Source organism: Hippoglossus hippoglossus, chromosome 1 (assembly GCF_009819705.1).
Source record: "Hippoglossus hippoglossus isolate fHipHip1 chromosome 1, fHipHip1.pri, whole genome shotgun sequence".
NCBI lineage: Eukaryota > Metazoa > Chordata > Actinopteri > Pleuronectiformes > Pleuronectidae > Hippoglossus > Hippoglossus hippoglossus.
The window spans coordinates 26,664,484-26,685,518 of NC_047151.1; the positions used below are offsets into that span (position 1 = coordinate 26,664,484).

At 42.4% G+C, this 21,035-nt stretch overlaps 1 protein-coding gene across 1 annotated transcript in view; it reads left to right on the plus strand.

The window, feature by feature from the left end:
* The window catches only part of LOC117765129 (voltage-dependent T-type calcium channel subunit alpha-1I-like), a 173,146-nt gene that overhangs the window by 35,305 nt on the left and 116,806 nt on the right, over positions 1 to 21,035 (plus strand). Inside the window, exon 2 of the mRNA XM_034591429.1 lies at positions 11,285 to 11,693. Coding sequence (XP_034447320.1) covers positions 11,302 to 11,693 — 392 coding nt within the window. The 5' untranslated portion in view covers positions 11,285 to 11,301. The remainder of the gene's footprint in view (positions 1 to 11,284; positions 11,694 to 21,035) is intronic.

Genomic DNA, 21,035 nt, shown 5'->3' on the forward strand with positions numbered 1-21,035 from the left:
GCCGGGTGTAAGAAATTGTTGTTCATAAATAAGTTCACAAATCATAAATTGCCTTGATTAGTAAATACCTCAGCCAAGGAGGAGGTTATGTTTTCACCCCGGTTTGTTGGTAATTTCCAAGGAAGGATGGGACCAGGAGGAACGAAGCAATCATTTCATAACTTAAATATTGTGAGATATACTGTTATTTGACATTTTCACAGATTTCCGTGGAAATAATTTAAAGGCTTGATATCTTGAGTGTGTGCAAAAAATCCAGATCTTGTGGATTTAAATCGTGTTTCTCAGGAGAAGAAGTTTTTCTCGGTAACAAATGCTCGAAAAACCTGTAACTACCAACAATTTGCAGTTACGTGAGATACGTTAATGTTAGCTTTGGGGTTTGCATGAATTTAGGAGTTCATAAATGAGGAATGTGGTCTTCTGAGCCCCAGTCTTGTTATGACATTGAATTATTTCTGTGTATTTTGAAGTTTATTGCTGTATAAGAACTGTTGAAGTTCCTTTCAGCAGTTACAATGAAAAGCTTTGGGTGAGATGTTGAATTCCCTGTCGCTTCGTTGGAATTCTTCAGTGCTTAATCCATATTGGACTTTTGTTGCTCCCTTTAACATGTCGTTTAGTCTTACTTGTTTCTGAAGAGCACTGTGCAGCAGTTCAAATTCCCCAGAATGATGTGCTTCCCCTGTTGTAGCCTTTATCTTTCCTTTTACAGTTGATTACAGCAGTGCTGACCTGCAACAGACAGACAGTAACTGTTTGGGGTCAAGAGGTGGCAGCTGACAGACCCCCGACTGAGCTGGCTTTAAAAACAAGAGGCTCAGTTGTGGAGTAAGGAAAGAAACCCAGAGTACAGACACACACACACACAGATGGAAAACCCTACAGACACAGCCATCATTTCCTTCTTTCATCTCTCTATCCATTTTCTATCCTTTGAGGGTCGTGGGCGCAGCTGGAGCCAATCCCAGCTGACACTGGGTTAGAAGCTTCCTGGACTGTAGGGGCAGCTGGAGCACCGGGTTGATTTCCACGGCAACAAGCCGCCTTCTTCCTTCCTTGAGCTCCGTCTGCCCCGTAGCATCGTTATAACTTTAAAGATGTCTGTTCTTAAGCGTCTTGTTCGTGTCACATGGCAAATCAGGTGTGGGACATGAACAGAGACTTCATCCACTGCTCGAATGGGACTCATGGGCAGTTGCATTGATGGATCAGTGGACATGCAGACTGATTTTTAATGATATCTTGTGATTTCCATTTAAAAGTGATAGAAATGAATGTTTTGAACACATGAGCCCTGCAGTGACATGACTAAAAATAATGCATAAACTCCAAATATCTGACAATCTCTCTCAATGGCTCATTTATCAGTGAAAATAGACTTTAATTAGGTTGAAAATAGCCAAATCACTTTTTAGATTTCGAATGGGACTCGAGTTGTGCGTTTTGTAAACAAGTAATGATTTCCTGAGGGCAGGAGAAATGGGTCTGACTACTGTTTGTATCGCACTACAACCTTCACGAGGTTCAGATAAGTAATGGTTTCACATTGCAAATTTCAACAAGAATGATAATTCACCATCGGGGAAAATACCAAACCCGTACGTATTCACTCTGCAGGGAGAGCAAATCAATTTAGACCCAAATAAATCAAGTTCCATTAATGATGTGTTTAAGCTCATTGCCCTGACTGTTAAATATGGTTTAAAATAAGAAGGTTGTAGTCAGATCTCCAGATAGCTCCTCTGCTTTCTGTTTGGTCTAATATTAACAGAAATGAACTCCAGTAGACTCAAACTAAATCCTCATCTCTCACTGCTTCTCCTTCACTCTGCTCCCTCTCCGGTGCTTTAGAAATCCATTGCTGAACCGAGCCCGGTGCCGCTCGGTGTGAACGTGTGTGAATGGAGGAACGAGCGCTCGTCTGTCAGTGTTTGTTTCTCTGTGGGAAAGTCGACGAGGCTCGTGTTGTTAGCTGAAGGAAACGTCGATGGGCTCTACCGGGCCCCGGCTCAGGCCTTTTGGTCTGAGTCAGCCAACATCGTTAAGAGCCCCGGATGTTTGCTTTTTGGAGGCTGGGTCCGTGTGAGGCTGTGTTTCAGTCCTGTTTTAGCGTGTTTGGTCTCATCTGATGGGATTGTATGAGTTTGTGTACAGTTATGTGTGTGTCTGTGTGTGTGTGTCTACTCTTAGTTAACCTATGAGGCCGTTGAGCCCTCAGCGCTGTCTGGAATTCACTAATGGTCCGTTCCTTTGCGTTTTTTGTATTCAAATAATAATGAAAAAAAACTTTAATTATTTGGCACTTTTATTAAGAAAGTTACAAAGTGCTTAAAGTTAAGAAAAAGGGGAAATTAACAAAAAACAGCAATTAAAACAAGAGAAAGAAGAAAATCATAAAGCAAGGGGAATAAAACGAAGTTACACAAGAAAATCAATCCACTGATGATTTGAACACCGAGGGGGGTTGATACGTTCCTGATGTAGTCTGCAGTCATCTGATGCATTAAAAGTGATCAGTAGAACTTTATGATCAACGCAGAAGTTAACAGGCAACCAGTGGAGGTTGGCAAGCACAGGGATGACGAGCACTCACATGCACACATTCACTATGAATGTGGTGATGTCACACGTTGCAAAACTGCATGGTTCTGCTTCTTTGCTTTGTTTTCACTGTGTGTGGTAGAAGTTGAGAAGAGCGGCTGCAGCCCTTCGACTCGTATTAGCCAATTAGCAAATTAGCCAATCAAGTCATGCAAGAAGTTGATACATCGCATCATTGCCTCCACTGGTCAGCTTTGGGTTCACCTCAGGTACCAGTAACTACCACAAACTGGGTTTTAATGCATTAATTCCGACTCAACACTTTTGTATTCAGTCTTTTTTTTCCATCTGTGTCATGTCTCATCTCCTCAAGCCCATTTATTCCCAGTTATTGTAGTGCTTCGTGGTGAGCATCTCTTTTCAGAACCAAACGGAGATGCTGCTGCTGCAGTGCTGAGTGACTGTGAGATTTCCTGCTGGGAAAACTGAGCCTGCAACTGCAAGTCCAGTTGTAACAATTCGCCTTGTTTAGGAAAAAGGGGAAAGTTACTACGCTATTTTAAAAGGAGCACGGGCGGACCTGTCCCGCTGTGTACGGGCGCCGCCGCCTGACCAATTTACAATAAACAAATAATATTCTATAAGGCCGATAACCTTGTCATCGGCCCCACCACATATGAAATAATATATATATAAACTAAATAAACCCAGATATGTTGCATACAATTGTCTGTATTGACACAAAACCCAATCATCCACACGTACCCCCTGGACATGTGCCCGCAAACAAAGACGAAAACGTGAACATAACCACACAATTTACACAAATCCCATACATCAATATTTCCCCAACCCCAAGTTCATACAGTCCCCGAATCCCCAGACAACGTCCCAAAGCAAAAATGTATGCAGGTGTGGCGTGGTGTGATGCCGCAAACAATACCAAAAATGGGTCCACGCTATCCTCACCACCTCTGAGCGCCCAGAAAAATAGTTCAGTCCTCGCGGTAATCCTTGAAAGTGTCACCCAGGCAAATAATCCCGTTTCTTTGGAAGTAATCCCATGTAGGTCTTCAGGACCGCAGTCGACTCGACCGTGGCTGGTCCTCTGCCGGCCCGCATACACAAAAACAACCCCCCTGCCGAGCCGTCACTTCCCCTCATTTATCACATTTGGATGTTAAAGAAACAAATACATACACAATAACACATTCAATAAACAAATACATACGGAGATCCCTTCCCTTATCCTTATACTTTAAGGCCTCTGACAGTTTGGCTATGTACAGAACTTATAAAACATGTAGGTAAGAAGGCACAGATTTATCTGTCCTCCCTAACATATTTCCTGTACATCAAATGAACTTAGGTGACCTTTACACAGTTTTCCGCAGCGCTTGATGCAGCATGTGATCGTTTATCAGAGATAACCAGTCGAACTCTGTAACACGAGGGGGATTCAGCTTTTACTCACTTGTTTCTACAGCAGTTCGTGTTGAATAACCAGAAGAATCCACTGATAAAAGGTCCTTTGTTTGGTCGTGGGTTGGGAAGTGGGAAGCGGCCTGTTGATACAGTGAAGCCTCGTTACAGATCAGTGGTTATTTTAGTGCCGATCAGCATTTGCACGTCTTTGCAAATTGGGCATCAGATGCTGACGGAGCATCTCATGAAAAATCGCTGCGTTCAAAGCAGCCACTTTACTGCAGGACCTTTGAAACAGTTCGAGTTGCAGCATTGATCGTTCTGCCGAGGAGTGAGTCGGTGGATGAGACATGCAAATACACAGACAGACCCCCCCCCCCCATGACACAAACACTCCTGCACACAGGGAATTCAGCAGCCCTGCTTCAGACCTCATGTTTATTCACTGTGGTGAAATATTGGATATATTTATGAAATATAAACAGACTAAGCAAATTAATTAAATCCTGCTGAGCGCTGCGAGTGTGTGTGTTTTTGTGTGTGTTTGTGTGTGTTTGTGTAGTCTATATTACATAAGCCTACTGTACCCCCTCTGCATTAGTCTGATTGGTGCACAAAATACAATAAATCAAAAATATCTGAAGTTAAACAGACTCTCTCTCTCTCTCCCTCTCTCTCTCTCTCTCTCTCTCTCTCTCTCTCTCTCTATCTCTCTCCCTCTCCCTCTCTCTCTCTCCTCTCTCTCTCTCTCTCTCTCTCTCTCCCTCTCTCCTCTCTCTCTCCTCTCTCTCTCTCCTCTCCCTCTCCCTCTCCCTCTCTCTCTCTCCCTCCCTCCCTCCCTGTGTACATTTCAAATGCCCCTCCCTCCTTCTTCTGCTGTGGCAGGTCACCAGATTCATTGTGACCCTAAAGCTTTGTGCGAGTCTGTGATGTACGAGCCGGCTGCTGACATGGGATCAGTAAAAGGCTGATCCGTGTCTGACAGGTGTCGTTAATCACACGTGCACACGCCACTCAGACTTAACAACACCACCGAGGAGACGGCAGGGAGCTTTTATTGCCTTTTAGCTGAGTATACTGACATCTAAGCCATGAAATTAGCTTTATTGTCCAGAGCACAGTGGAACAGTGGCTGTGTGGTTTCCCTTTGTGCTGTTACCATCGCTGGAGGATGTATTTAGATCCTTAACTGAGCAGTAGCTTCCTTTCAGAGTAGGTCCAGGACATTATTTTTCACTTTCATGACCGGATGACAAGATAGACCCAAGATGTGCTCACCAAGCGCCATTCTACTTGAATCTTATCACTGTCTTTACAGCTAATCAATTGATTGTTTGAATTTACAGTAAATTAAAGCTGTGAATCCTCACCTTTAAGAAGCTGAAACCATAAAATGTTTAATATCTGTGCAGGATAAATGTGTAAAATAATATTTAAAATACTTGTTGAATAATCTGTCTCTTTCAGCAGAATAATCATTTAATCATCTATTAATTTTAGCTGTAGTAATTGTATAACCTGTTGCGTAGTTTCAGTCTAAACTGGCAACAGGTTAAAGGTGGTGGGATGTATTCTTCTGACAGCCTTTCTAGTTATGATTTTAAACAGCTTCCTGAACAATGATTTGTTCCACATGAAAACTATAAAAATGTTGTCTCACCTTTGCCACAGCGAGAAATAATCTTAACTGTTGTTGGGCCATGGTTTTGTGTGAAACCACACTTCGGCCTACATGTGCCATCAAGGCCTGAAGCCGCATGTTCCCCCAGGACTCAGTCTCCCAGGGGCCATCAACATCACACAGAGGTGTGAACCCCCCCCCCCCCCCCCCCCCCCAGGGACACAGGTTTCAACTCCCATTGGTCACTCTGGACCCCATGACCTGTGAGGTCACCGGGCCAATATAAGGCCTGTTATCCAACTCTTCTGCTCTCTTTCTACACTCCCTCTACGGAGAGAAGGCTGTCGAGCCTCGTCCTGCCTCTTCCTACGATCCTTCCACAGGAGGGAAGGCTGTGGAGCCTCTTCTCCAGCTCACATCTTCTCTTCCCATCCAACTCTTCGAGAGGAGCACAAAGGTGCAGCTTCCAGCTCATCTCACCAAGGAAACCTCCTCGCCCTCCAAGCTCTACCAACGTCCTAGCAGCGACGCGATGTCCTGCTTGAAAACTTCAACCAGCAACTGAGCTACACAGCTCAACAGAAACCAGCAAGACGACACAAAACTGCGAACTGCACAGCAACTTCCTTTTTCCCCTTTCTACGGACGGGTAACACAACTGGGCTTAATAATTATACTAGGCTAAGCAAGACTGTTTATTCGATTCTGTGTGAGGTTTATAAGTTTGATTTGTGGTGTTGTGATATTTTGGGTACAAGTTATTGAGAAAGTAATGTTAGTCTGTTATGCTCTTCACAGTCTTTCGTTGCATCCAATCTAGTAACTTTCTCTAATTTGGCACACACACAGACACACACATAACTCTTCACCTCATTATCTCTACAGGTCGTAAACATTCCAATAGGGGGGGGGAGGGTGTTGTCTCTTTGGCCAGCGACCATTTTGAAAGCACGCTGACTCACACAGACACACACACATACCTATCTTTGTTTAGCAATTAGACCATTAGTAATTTGTGTTTTTATACTTTATTATATTCATAATAAATGTTTTTCTTTCACAAATGTTTTTTCATTAATGTTGCATAAGTGAATTTTGCCAACCACTACACTGTCAAGAACTCCATATCCTTCAACTTAGCTAACTATCTATATGGTAATTTTGGTTATAGTTATTAATTTAATTGTTAATCAGAGTTCCAAATTTGTAGTTAGAACTTTTATGAGACTTTATTCAATAGATGGCTATCTTTTCCCTTCCTTTGAAGGGTGGTGCCCCGAGGTAACTTTAATCAATTAAAGTTATTATTTAATATTAATAATAAAATATTAATATTTAATATTTTATTTTGATAACCAAATTTATTGAATGCCGAAAGGCACACCATTTTATGGTATCACGTTTAATGCATTATGGCACAACACTGTTTACATCACCTGTCTGTTGGAACATTATGTGTATTATTCCACAGTGTGATTCAGGAGCACGAGTCATTAGTTCAGACGTAACAAGGAAGCAGCCTGTTGACTCAGATGTTCCTCAGAATGAAGACGTTCAGGTCACTGACGGTGGCAGTAACGTTGACATGTTTGTTTTTCTCTCCCTCAGTTTAATTTAATAATGAAACAGCCTTTGACTTTTTTGGAATCTGTTGACATCTGCTTTGAATAAACCAGCTGTACACCAGGGTGACGTGATTCTGCCACGAGATGCAAAGGAACACATTTCCTGTTCTTTAAGCCATTAAAAAACACTTTCTCACAAAGTAACACAAACCACTTTGTTAAATTGTTGTTGTGTTTCTTCTCCTGAAATCATTTCCATTATATTAGAGCCGGTGTTCGTGTCTGGCAGATTAATGGGAGCCATCCCCCATCACACACTGTGTCTTTAGTAAACCTCACCTCAGGGTTAATGATTGAGGAATTTGATGATTAACATTTGACCATTAAGTTTCTACGGGTTCACGAAAAGCACAAAACATGTTAATTTACCAGCAGCTGCTCACGTGTGACCACTGAATGAAAACCTGAATCCCACTTGAACTTTACTCTGAGTTCTGTAAAGCTGGATTAATGCCTGGATGAAACATCCTCCTGAATGTTTCTTCACATATAAATCTATTTAACTTGAATAGCTGCTGACTGATAGTTCAAATTATTTTTAGGTTACGTGTGCATCTTAGAGAATATGAATTATGTGACACACTCCCGATGCTCTGCCCAGCTGCTATCTCCTGAATGCTCCAGACAATCTCATGCTGCGGTTTTCATATCTGAGAGGTAAACTCTGGCAAAGGTTTGAACCCAATTTTCCTGAGTTCATGAGGGAAAATAATTTTGGTCCATCAGAAGAAGCAAAGGCCAGAAAAGGGCACCAGCCTGCTGCTGTATGTGTGTGTTTGCTATTTCTTTGGGTTATATTGAAGTCTGTGTGTTACCCTGCACCAGCCTGCAGACAGAGAACAGGTAGAAACACAGTGTGCGGAGGCTAATGGTGTGTTTCATCAGAGGTGCAGAGACTTAGAGAATGCACCAAGCAATCTGGGACATATTGTGGTGAATATTGCAAACGTCCCTTTGCGCTTTAAAGGCACAAAAGTTTAAAGCTTCTGGACACATTCACGATACTAAAGCTTATTTGGCTTCACATTCACAACAGCTGCAAACCCAGCAGTGAAGCCGACGCATTGTGTTGCTGCCGACAGCAAACAGCAGATATCCCACCCCACCGGCCCTAATGAGCCGCGATGTGCCACCCTCTCCTGCACTTTGCATTTTTAATGGAGACAGGACTTTTAATGGGGAGAAACTGTCTGGATGCACTTCCTTTACGTCCACTCTTTTCTGTCTGACGTTCTCTCGTCTGTAGTCGCTGACCACGTTTTTTCATATCTGTCCAAAAAGCAACCAAGTGTGTCCGTGAAACCGAATCCCACTTGAACTGTGAGTCCTCTTTCTTCACTTCACTCTGAGTTCCTCAATGCTCCATTATCGGCTGGATGAAACATCCACTTGAACTTCTAATCTTTTTGCTTTCACCAGCCTCCAGCCTGTTTGTGGTGTCGGGAGTAATGTCACGGAGAGGCAAGTCCGGCGGCTTATCAGGATAACGCTTCGCCCCGAAGTTAATCGTCCTCTGTTTGGCTGCCACATGCTGCAACATTGTGGTTGTTGGGTAAAGTTTGAGGAAAATCTGGGTTTCTGACAGAAACTGAACATTACGCCTGGGGCACCATTGTCAAAACTCCCAGAGAACCATTAAAAAACCTAGAATCTGAATTTGTCTGTCCACATTCTGATATTAATGGATTATATCTTCTTTTGATTAGTCTTGGAACAGGGCTGTCACACTAATCAAGTGTTATAATCATTTCTTAAATCTTATCTTCATGAATTTGTTATCTAATAACCCAGAGATGATCCAATACTAATACTTAATACTGGGTCGGGCATCAGCGAGTACGTGAAGCTATGCAGTAATCCAATATTATATCTTTAAAGTATATTAGTTTCACCCGGATAAAACTGCAATTTTCTCTCCCCTGGAAATCACTTGTTGTTCTGCCACTGGCAAGTTCTGTTTGTAGTGTAGCGTTCGCCAGAGCTCGCTAAAATGTGGCAATATTTCAAACTGGAATTTCCCAAAAGTCAAATCTAACTTGTACCTTATGTACAATTTCAGTTTGGAGAGGTGGCCCTAGTGTTGCCGAGTACAACACAAGCAATCTCATAAAACATTTGAAGAGCCATCGCACGGAAAAACCTCAAGGACTTTCTTAAGTGTGGAAACAATCAAAGGGTTGTGCATTGACTCCAAAAGTTAGTTTTTTAAATGGATTTACTCTCGTCTTGTTTGTCTGGAGAGGGCTGATTCAATGAAGAGGCCTTCCATTCTGCACTAAGAGCTTTTACAAGCTGCATCCGTCTAATAAATAAAATAATATGACATCTCATAGGCTTTCAGCAACATTGAGAGACGTCGTAACAACACTGTCATAATTGTCAGCGGCTTGATGGGGTTGTTGGTCTTAACTTAACAAATTAAAGAACATATGGTTAAATAAATCTAAAACTGTTAAGATCCAGTTTTTCATTTGCTTTAATCTCCACTGACGCTTTATTGCTCGTTTTTTTAACGTTCCGCTTGTCTTCATCTTTTTACTTTTCCTCGCAGGGATCCCGTTACTCTGCTGCTGCTGCGACAAGCTCATTTCCCCACAGGGTTCCATAAAGTTTTATGTTATCTCACTGAAGCTCTGATGATTACTCTGTCAGATGCAGAGATTTGTTGCATTAAGAACAGCTTTTTTTTTGTGTCCCTGCTCCGATTCGCAGAGGGAAACTCGTTTGCTTTTCATTGTTAGAATATATGTTTTTCCTCCTCTCTCGTCTCTCTGCTCTAATTAGCGGGTTTTTCTTCTCGTTCTGCGGTGAAGGTGTAACTGTAACGTTTGGCCGGCGTTGGCGCTGAATTGAATTTTTGTTAGGAACGATCACAACATGTAATTTCCATTATGGTTTCATTCAAGTGTGACAATGGACTGAAATCACCTTGCCCCTCTTTGTGTGATTGTGTCTCAGTGTCGGTGGTCGACCAGAGTCGGTCTCTTTGTAGTAAACCTGAAAACCAGTTTATTGCCTAAATAAACAGAGTCTGCTTTAACGACCGGGGTGGGGGGGGAGGGGGGAGTGAAGTGGACTTTCAGTGGCTTTCACTGAGAATCGTGCTTCCGTTCACTCATTGGAAATCCATGGGCAGGTGCCACTCAGTCATATCAGGACTCCTGCTCCGTCCATTCTCTCTCCAGTCTACACAGTATCGATTCCCTCTCAACACAAAGCTCCTGACTAAACCACTGAACTTTGGTTCGTCACTCTCTCTTCCCTCGATCCTTTATTTCTCTCGCCAACCTCCTAGCATTCAGCCACTTTGCTTTACAACCACTCATTTGTGCTTGTTTTCTCTCTCCGCCTCTTGTTTCTGCCGGAGTCGGCCCCCTCCTTCGTCCCTGGGAGATTCTCTTATTTGTGTTTCTGGCAGTGAGGTGGATGAGTTATGAAGCCAGCAGCCTGTGAGCTTATAGTTTAGCATAAAGACCAATCTGCCCATTTAATGTTCAGTGATGGTCAACGCACATCACTGTGTCTTAGACGGAAAACCCATTTCTTAATTTATATAGCAAAAATGTTATTTGGCAATGTTACAGCAATGCTTATGTTGTCTGTTGATACTTTATCCTAATAGCTTTGATATTTGATCATCAGAGAAACTTCTCCTTAAAGTCCTAATCACATAAAAATGTATGTATGTGTATGTGTCTTCTAAATAAAGCCAATGAGGGCGACTTTTTTTTAATTGACGTCAGTTTCTATTGAAGTCTCTGAGAACCCGAGACCAAAGTTCGTGCTCCACTCCTGCCAGTGCCGAGTCCATCTTACACTGTCGAGGCCCTGCCAACACACACACACACACACACACACACACACACACACACACACACACACACACACACAAGTCATTAGTGAGTCAGTCTTTTGACGTCAACACGGCCATACATGTTTTCAAACCCTCAATAAAGTAGTTTCCTAAATTCATCCTTCACAATATGTTCGATGATGCTCATCCTATCGCTGAAGTGTAGCACATGTGTAGTTTTATTTTTAATCCCTCTGTTTCTCTTTCTCTCATCTCCAGACCGTTGTGTTGCCATGACGAGCGAGGAGGAGGAGGGCCCCAGCGTTGCAACAACAACGGCACCGTCGGCGACAGCAATCTCCAGGGTAACAACAGCCATATCTGGGGGCGACAGCGATGACGCCTTCACGTCCTCCTCCCCCCGCGGCCCTTGCCCGTACCACCTCTCATGTCCCCAGGAAAAGGAAGAGAAAGAGGAGGAAATAGAGGAGGAACGGATTATTCTAGAAGAAGAAAGGATTGAGGAGGAGGAGGAGGAGGAGGGTGTGGAGTGTGATGAAGGTGACGCCAGCAGTGACACCAGTGTGTTGATAGTGCCCTACCCCGAGCTGGTACCTGTAGTTTTCTTCTGCCTCAAGCAGACAACCTGCCCTCGCAGCTTGTGCATCCGCATGGTCTCCAGCCCATATCCTTTTTCTGTGTGAAGCCTGATGAATGCAAATTGAGGGATTATCTCCCGAAACGTTCCTGCTCTGATATCTTCACTCATCATCATTTAAACATCTTTCTATTTCCAGGCTATAAAGAAAACATTAAGAAGCCTTATCTCAGTCAAAAGTTTAATTCCCCATTAGTCGGTGATGGATTAAGGTGGGAATCAAAACTGGCTTTTTGGACGTTTCACCTCATCTGACACATTCAGAGACGCCCCAGTTCCAAGCTGAGTTTCCATTTAGCTGCATCGCTTTCCCTTCTGATCACATTCCTCTCCTGTAGCTTTACCTACAGAAGAAATGGCAGAAGCACTATTTATACAGTAGAAGTGATTGGCACAGCTCAGGCGGTATAGTGCGGTAATCCAGTAATTGGAAGGTTCCAGGTTCAATCTTCCAGAGAACTTGTCAATGACCCCGAACCCCTGATGCTGCGTCATCACTGTATACGACGTACGGTGGTTCGATAGATGACTGAAAGTCTGAGACAACTTTCCCAGATCAGCAAGTGTGTGTTGATGAAAAAGCCACAATTATAGTGTTTGTGTGTTTGACTTTTTCTTTTAAGGAGAGAGTCCAGCTGACACAAGTGATTTCCTGTGACAGGAAGCCGGAATGAGCTGGAAAGAAACGTTGTGTTTGTAGACATTTAGCCGTCCTATCATTTCATTAAGCAGGCATCACTTCGGCTTGTGGCTGGGTCTGATTTAACAGCAACCAATGGAAGAGGAAGAGGGAATAAGAGTTGCTTAATAGGCAAACCATCCATTCAGAGCTAAATGAAATGTCTGCCTGAGGGAAATCTCTTAAATCAGAGAGAGAGAGAGAAAAAACACTTTGTTTAATTGTGTTTCGGTTTTAATTCCATCTCTGTTCGTCTATTTCTCTCTCTGGCTGTTTATCTTTATCTCCGTTATAATAATAATAATTATAATAATAATAATAATAATTATAATTATAAATATTTGTATTGCACCTTTATTCCAAGCAATGTAGCTCAAATTGCTTTACATACAATATAAATACAGATAAAAACATTTTGATAAAAATTTAAACATGTTTGTAAAAGTAAAAACATATAAGAGAAAGGAATTTAAGTGACATAAGAACATGTGAAAATGTCATTTAAAAGAAAAGAAAGAAAGTGTTAAGAATTATAAAAGTGCGAGCAAGTGCAAGATCTAATTAAATTAATCTAGTTATGTGAATCCCAGGTCTTGTGTGGAACAAACAGGTTTTGTTATAGTCCTGAGCTGCTGCTGTGATGATGGCACAGAAGAGATTTACGTCCAAGAGACAAGACGCTTTTCAGCTAGAATTGAATCAAACACATGTTGAGGATCAAAAACTCATGTAAAGAAACACTTGTTTCCTGATATTCACACTTTCATTGGAGCACAGGAGCGATGCTAGCATGAGGAAAACAACATTAATCACTCTGTGTCATGCTGGAGAAGTAATGGTTTCCAGGTTATCCATGCTAGCAGCGGAGTGAACTCGAATTGGCTGTTCCATTTGGCTCATCTGTTGTTGTTGCCTGGAGGATAATTGTAATGCCACAGTAGATTTCCTAACTTTCTTAGTCTCAAACTCCTCGAAGCTAACGATAGAGAACAGAGGAATTCTCCACTTCGACAAAACGTTTAATGTAAAACCATCCGTCTATTTAAACACATCCAGCAGGTTGGCTTCACCAACTGTGGAAACATTGCAGCTTTTACTCGTTACTTACTAAGGTTGTGTGCTTAAGAGATATAGACTTTTAGTTTGTTTGCTTTTCTAAAGGATATTTGAACGGAGCTTGTGTCAGGCAAAACTGCAGGTTTTCACTTCGCCGTGTTCGATCACATCACTGTAACTGGAGGGAAGGAAACATGAGTGAATATAGAGGTGTGTGTGTGTGTGTGTGTGTGTGTGTGTGTGTGTGTGTGTGTGTGTGTGTGTGTGTGTGTGTGTGTGTGTGTGTGTGTGTGTGTGTGTGTGTGTGTGTGTGCGTGTGTGTGTGTGTCCTTGTCACTTCTCTAAAATGAAAAAGGCTTGTATTGACCAGGTCCACTTTCTCACATTGTGAGCTCCGATGGCTCAGCGCAGTAGATTGATCCAGCAGTAAAATCTTCTTTGTGTGGATGAAAACATTCAGTCCACTCTCTCTCTCTCTCTCTCTGCATGCGCAATGTGCTTCATCCTCATTTCAGAGGGATATTGGCTGAAATTGCGTGAGGGCAGAAAATAAAGGAAATAAAGGAAATCCTGTAATCTACCTTTTGTGATTATGCAAAAAAGGATTGAAGTGAATAATGAATGAAGCAAAAGTGGAAAAAGGAAATAATCTGGATAGAGGCACCTGTGTAAAACATAGCAATACATTTCTGGGAATAAGATCTGGAAATGCATCGAGTCTGTTGTATTCATTCGGGATACTGGTTGTTTACCAGTCTCCACTGTTACCAAACAATATATTATTGTATAATCGTTAGGATGTGTTGTTCACAGGACTCAGATATTAAGCTTCGGACAACGCAGTTGGTGTTTGAACAAGAAGAAAATCTCTCTGTGTGCAGAGTGGAAGGTACGAAGGAATACAAATATCCAAAACTCAGAATTCAGGCTTCAAAACGTAAATAAAACTTAGTAAAGCCTCAGGGACACGGCAGTGACTAAACAGATGCACTAACAAGGAGGACTGGGGGGGGGAACAGAGACTAAATACACAGGGAAGACGAGGGGGGGAATTGGGCACAGGTGAAACACATTAGGTGCTGCAGATGATCACTTAAGTGAGAAACCAGACAAAGATAAAGTAAAGCAAATAAGAGACACACAAGATAATTACTGCAAAGTAAAACAGCCTATTTATAATGTGCTCCTCTGGATATATATATATATATATATATATATATATATATATATATCTCTTGCTCCAACACAAACACACTGACCATAAGCAGCACCAGGAGAAACCCCACCCCTGTTAATGGCCCTTTAAAACATCCATAAAGTTTTTTAATGTACAGTTTAAAATGTATTGCCTTCATGCATTGCACTGCAACAATGATTATCCAAGTTATTAAGACAAGATGCCAATAGTATACGTTTTCATATCACAAATGGGATGTCCTCTGTGTTATACATCTTGCAGCGTGTTTTCTCTCGGTAGTTGGAGACCCCCACGTGCCCCCCCCCCCCCCCGGTCGCTAACCACTCAGTCAAGTATAGTGATGCGGGCAGGAATGGAAAATTTGAGCCGAGTGGTCCGCAGTGACCAGGGGAGGAAAATCAAGGGCCCTGACAAACTCAAGGAGCGTAACATGAGAGAGAGGGAGCTTTTATCATAGGGAAACTTGTCTGGATTAAAGGAGTTCTGTCGTAGCTGCTGCCTCAGCTCCCCCCCCCCCCCCCCCCCCTCTCTTCCTCTTTCTCTGTCACTCGTCTTCATCCCTTCTCTCCTAGACGGTGAATCACGGGTAGTTTTATTGCGTTAAATCATTTTTGAAGCCGTGTCGAGAGGCAGTCAGTTAGGCAGAGAAGAATAAGTGGCATTCAATATAAAAAAAATAAAAAATAACGCTTCTGGCAATCCGCAGTAATACACAGATCAAACTTTTGTCACTTATTCCAAATTGCTGTCGGTTGTAATTTTTCACTTTACCTCCTGTCTTCCCTTTGCACTTCACTCTTTTGTACGACGTCTCTCAGCTGCTCATTTTGGTTTGAGTCTTTTTTTCTCTGTCATCAATATTAACACACATCAAAAATGTCTATTTCACAGCTGTTTCACTTTGGCTTTGTGGGAAATTAAATAGTCTGCCAGGAATGAAAAAGCAACCAACACTCCAGGCAGTTCCCTGCTTTGTGTTTATAAGCTGTTTGCTGGATGAGTTTATGTGATGAGAAGTGGTATTAATTCAGCATTTATCAGCTGAAGGCCCATTTCGTTACAACCAGAACTTTATCTCATTGAATCTTTTCTGTCGTTTTGAAAATAACCGTTAGATATCACACAGTTAACTGAACGGAAGAGCCTGGACAAAGGTGTCAGAGTTGAGTTTTCTGTTTGCACTCGATACAGTCACTTATTCAAACTGAGGTGCTGCCAGCAGTCCATAATCCCTGTGAAATTGCTATTTGTCTCTGCTAAATTGTACATTTCCCCTGCTGAAACCACCGCGAAGTTGCATAAGAAACAAAACGTCAAGGCAAACACGTCACGGTCTGCGGTTTCTCCTCCAGATTCCCCCAGCACGGCCGCTTCCAACAGGGAGAACTGTCACTGTGTCCACATCTGTGTGAAGCTGTGAATATCATGTTAACCAGGTGTCGGGCAGAGACACAACCGAGTCCATTCACACAGGAGCAGGGATAATCAGGAGAGCATGTGGGGCGGAGGGGGGATTAATGGGAGATGATTTCAAAACCCCCGAAATGGGAAATGCTGCTCTGCACATCTGAACCTGCACCTGTGGATTGGGAAGAAGGGAGGAAGGTGCAATATGAGGAGGAAGAGGGAAGAGAGAGAGAGGGCTGAGAGAAACCCGTAGAGTGAATATCTATTCTGCTCCAAACCAAATGTGAGAGTGCAGGTCAGATTAATAGCTTCCAATTCACTTTCAATCTCCGCTGAACCAACACATGTGGCCTCATGCGCTTCTGGCAATATACAAACACAGACACACACACACACACACACAGACACACACATCATCAATATACGTATATGGGCTCTGTCAAAGTTCACGCCTGGTTTTGTTGATGCTTTTCACTTGTGCATGTTGGAATTCAATGAATGGCTCCGTAGAAATAGCACAGGAGACCTCTTTCATATTTCCCTCATATACTCAAATCTGCTTTTTCTCCTATATCCATCTGTTCACACCGCTAACGAGCACCCCCCCTGGTCACGTGATGCCAGCGTCTGGCTGCTGATTGGTCTGGCGATTAGACGCAGCTTAATGCTCTCTGATGCCTGTAATGGTCTGTTTGGACACGTCTTTGCCACCGAAATTATATGGGTTTCAAGTGTAGCATGCATACATTACATTGAGATTACCACGTTTTAATTACAGGGGTGTCATAAATCAGGTTGGGTAATGGGTTTCCTATCAGTTGGGCTTCTCGAGTGCTGTGCACGGGGAAAAGAAAGAGATTCAGCTCAACCACTGAACACAGGAGGATGCTGGGAAATATTCTCTCAGGGACGTGACCGCGGCTGATGATTGGATTCATGCCGTTAAACTGGACTTGTTCAAGAAAATCAATGTAATTGCCAAATTCATTTACCGGCAGCGGCTGCAGGTGACACTGTTAGTGATATCCAAAAGTCAACAACGCACGGCGGGGCTGAGCGCTCTGCTCGGTTCACCGCTCCCCAATAAGCACCGGGAATCAAACGTGCGTGATTCAGTGTCAGTCAGAGGTCGAAGTGTAGAGATGGATCCTCGGCTGGGAGTTTTTTCTCTGAGGGAAATAAAGATGGTTTCTGCCACCGTCTGTTTGAAGACCTTTGTTTTCAGCCCTTTCAGTCACTAATTGCTGTCAATATGAATCTGAGTGCACTTGACTCGAGAAGACCTGTCTCGTTCTGGCAGGGCACCAGAGGATGACATGTGCTCTGCTGCTGCTCTTGGCGTGAGTTTGTGCAGCCTCCATCTGCTTTGCTTTGATTTTTGTTGGCTTTGTTGAATCCTGAAAGACCTAATTTATTAATTTATATATTTCTTTACTCCAGCATTGAAGGGTTTTTTGTTTATTTTCCGTTTCAAACACGTCTGACAGGAAATGAGTTAAACGATCGACTAAAATATGTGTAAAGATTTTGGGAGGTGAAAGAACTTTATTCTTTCTCTGAATAGACTTACAGATGTTTTAACGTGCATCTTTACACATACCAGTGATCTGACTCCGTAAACACTCCCGTCAAAGTGAATAGAAGTTCCTGCATCTGCCCATTTTTAATCCAGATCTACACCAAAGTTTAACAGTTACTTTCCTGGTCCATGTCCCAGTCCTCCTCCACGTTTCATGGAGACGGTGTATCATCGCTCTTCTGTGGCATTTTCCAGTTACTCTTAACCTCTATCCACTGCCATATGTCGTAGTTGTGGTTGTATTCTGCTGACAGTTTAAGGAATGATGCTTTTCACTTGAATATTCCAACCGGACAAAATTACATTTGTCGCCCCCAAACCAAATGGCACATTTGTTATTGATCGACCCTAAAGGAAGAATGCATCAGTCAGAGGGGACGACGTGTTAACTGCTGTATTAATTCTTATCGAGCCTTGTTCAAGAAACGATTTCACACTGAGATGTTTCCTGTGTTAAAAAGAACAATTACTGTATTTTTCCTTTCATTCAGACTGAAATCTGATTTAGATTGAAATTAGGTTATGAAGATGATATTTAAAACACAGGTTCTGTATAAAAACTTGGTTCACATCCCGATCAAAGAAGTACTGTTATACACATCATTCCAATCTTTGAGAATCAAAATGACCAAACGTTTCCTCCATACACCACCAAACAAAAACTGCCCTCATCCTAAAATTACAAAGCTTTTGGCAGGAAACTAGTGTTAAGTGTTACACCACCATTTGTAGTTTTTAAGCTGCTCTCACAGAATTGCAGTTGCTTGTAATCAGCCGTTCTCAGCTCGAGGCAGGAAGAGTAAACTTATTCATGAAGACATGTTGGAGTGGACAGAGCTGAAGCTGTCAACAGGCTGTGATGGGACAAATCGTCTTTGTCTCCTGGTCTGTTTGGATGCTGCCTCTTCTTCCCCTCCACTGAATCCTCCCTTTTCTTTCTCCCCCCCTCCTCTCGGCGTCTTGACGTTTTATTCTTTGGCTCTCGCCCAGGACTCTCTCCCAGCCACTCTGCATATGCTAATGTTGGTAGAAATCATTATGATAATGCGCCTGTTAATCACTATGCTAATGCCACTGTACCTACCTGTCAGACTGGGGCTTCGTACAGGGACCTGCCATCTTCTCTATTATTTCCCTGTTCAATCACTCTTTGTATTCTTTTCCCCTAATCGTCTTTACTGCTTCATTTCCCTCTTTCCTTTCTTCCACTGGACGTGACTGACCTCTGCCTATTTGTAATCACTGCTGTTTTTAAATTTCACCGTGATATACCGGAAACAATACAGATGGAAAACACCAAAAATGCTTCCTTCAAGCAAAACAGAAAAAGTCTTGGCCCGACGGTTCTGCTCTGGTTAACCGCTGCAGTCGTTTCGTCTGTTCCTGTTCTTTCCTCCTGTCTCACCGTCCTACCTGTCCCAGCTCTCCTCTCTTTGAAACGCTTGCTGCCACATGTTGACAGAGCGCTGTGACGCAGACGGGGAATAGTCGCCCACGAGGAAATCCCACTGATGGTCTCTATGTGTGTGTATGTGTGTGTGTGTGTGTGTGTGTCTGTGTGGTAATACGAGTGTGTAGAGGAAAATATATGAATCACATTTTGTACCGAAAGCGGCCTGTTTTTTTTTTTCCTTTGCTTTTACAGACCGTTACGTGTGAGGGACGGAGAGAATGGGAGAATCTGTCAGTCATGCGTGATTATGTGCGTCGTTGTGTTTGTGTATTCTGCTCATTTTTAATAGAGAGTGTGCGTTTGTGTGTGTTACAAGTGATTGCTAGTGACAGCGGACATGAAAACCAGACACCAGCGCTGCCTGTCGAGGACGAACTGAGAACATGTGGATCAAACACCTCATCATTTACAGTAGGTTTGTGTGATTAGACTTCAACTGGGAAACTTCACCTTTCACCTTCATTAAAAAAAACACTTTTAAACTATAATTGACTACGAATTGAACCACGGACATTTCTAAAAATATTAATTGGACCAAAAAAGTATTAAAGAGCCCTCAAATCAACAAAGGTGCTTACATGTAAAGTTGTGTTATATATGAGGAGGTTCTTTCTAAATACTAAGTGTTGCTACACCATAAAAACCCTTAATTTACATTCACTAATATGAATTATAATATAATATAATGCAGAATAACAAGCATTGATTTCTTTTCAAAAGGGAGATTACTTATTTGAAAATGAAATCTTTAATACAATACATTCTGCAGCCTCGACATCTTCTTGTATCACAGCTTTGTGCAGATCCTTTGTTCTGTGGCAGAAGCTGCTGCTCGTTTTAACAGTCAACCTTTCCCCCAGTTAACTGTCCTGTCACATCCGTACGTTTCCCTTCCGACAGCAGTTAGAGTCAACAGCAGTGGGGACAAATGAAATCGTTTAATAAAAGGTCTGAGGGCTGCAGAACAGAGTATTTTTAATGTTAATGTACCGACTCTCTCTGTGGTGTACGTAGAGTGTAACATTTGCTGAGGAGGGCCACAGAGATAGTGTGGAGATGTAAAATTAATTTGAAACTCCTAACCTATAGTGTAACATTTTCCCTCTATTAATCTATTTAAAAAAGAAAGGTGCTGCCTTTAGCCTCAGTTATTATACTGCAGCCCTCCACACGGCAGTTTATACTTCATGTCAGTGGGTCAGGTTTGTTGGGAAGTCTATTCTATGATTGTTTTATGGCACCGGACACTAGAAAGGACACTGTTCCTTATCTATTGATGAAGCTGAAGTTTCTTGCGATGGCAGATGGTAGAATAAGATGAGTTCTTCCCAAAAACTCAGGAAAAAACATTTATTATTTGCAGAAAATGCAGAAAAGGGTGAGTCCTATTTGTATTACCAAATAAATGAGGTTGTCAGAGTCAAATGCACAAATGAGAATTATTAAATAAGAATTAATTATCTTTGTTTAGCCTATTTATTTCCCCGAAATCACTTTTTAGGTCTTTCCCCATCCCACGTGATCTTCAGGTCCGATGGTCCCTTAATGCCCTGCGTCACCTTTGACCTCTCCGTGCCTCGGGGAGAATTCTGTTTACTCTCATATCCAATCATTCTTCTTGGCTTTAAATTCCCCCTGCTTCATCACAATTTCATGGATCGATTCCTCTTCTTATTTTTGGCCTCGGTGCTGCAGGCTCTTCCTATTGTGCTGAGTGTCATCTCTAATATTTAAGACATTTGTTTGGAGGAGGTGATCAATAATTCAATATCGACAGTTCTCTGAAGCATCGGGAGGACGATATCGATGGATGTGGTTCGGCTGGATTTCTTCTGTCAGTGGATCATTGAGCTTTGTTTCCCTCCTGCTGTGATGGATGTAACATTGGACACTAGAGGAGAAGTGACTGTTTGTACTGTAGATTATCGGTTGTGCAAACTGTCAATCAAAAAGATATTTTAACTCCGAAAAAGAATATGAAATTACACAGATTTACC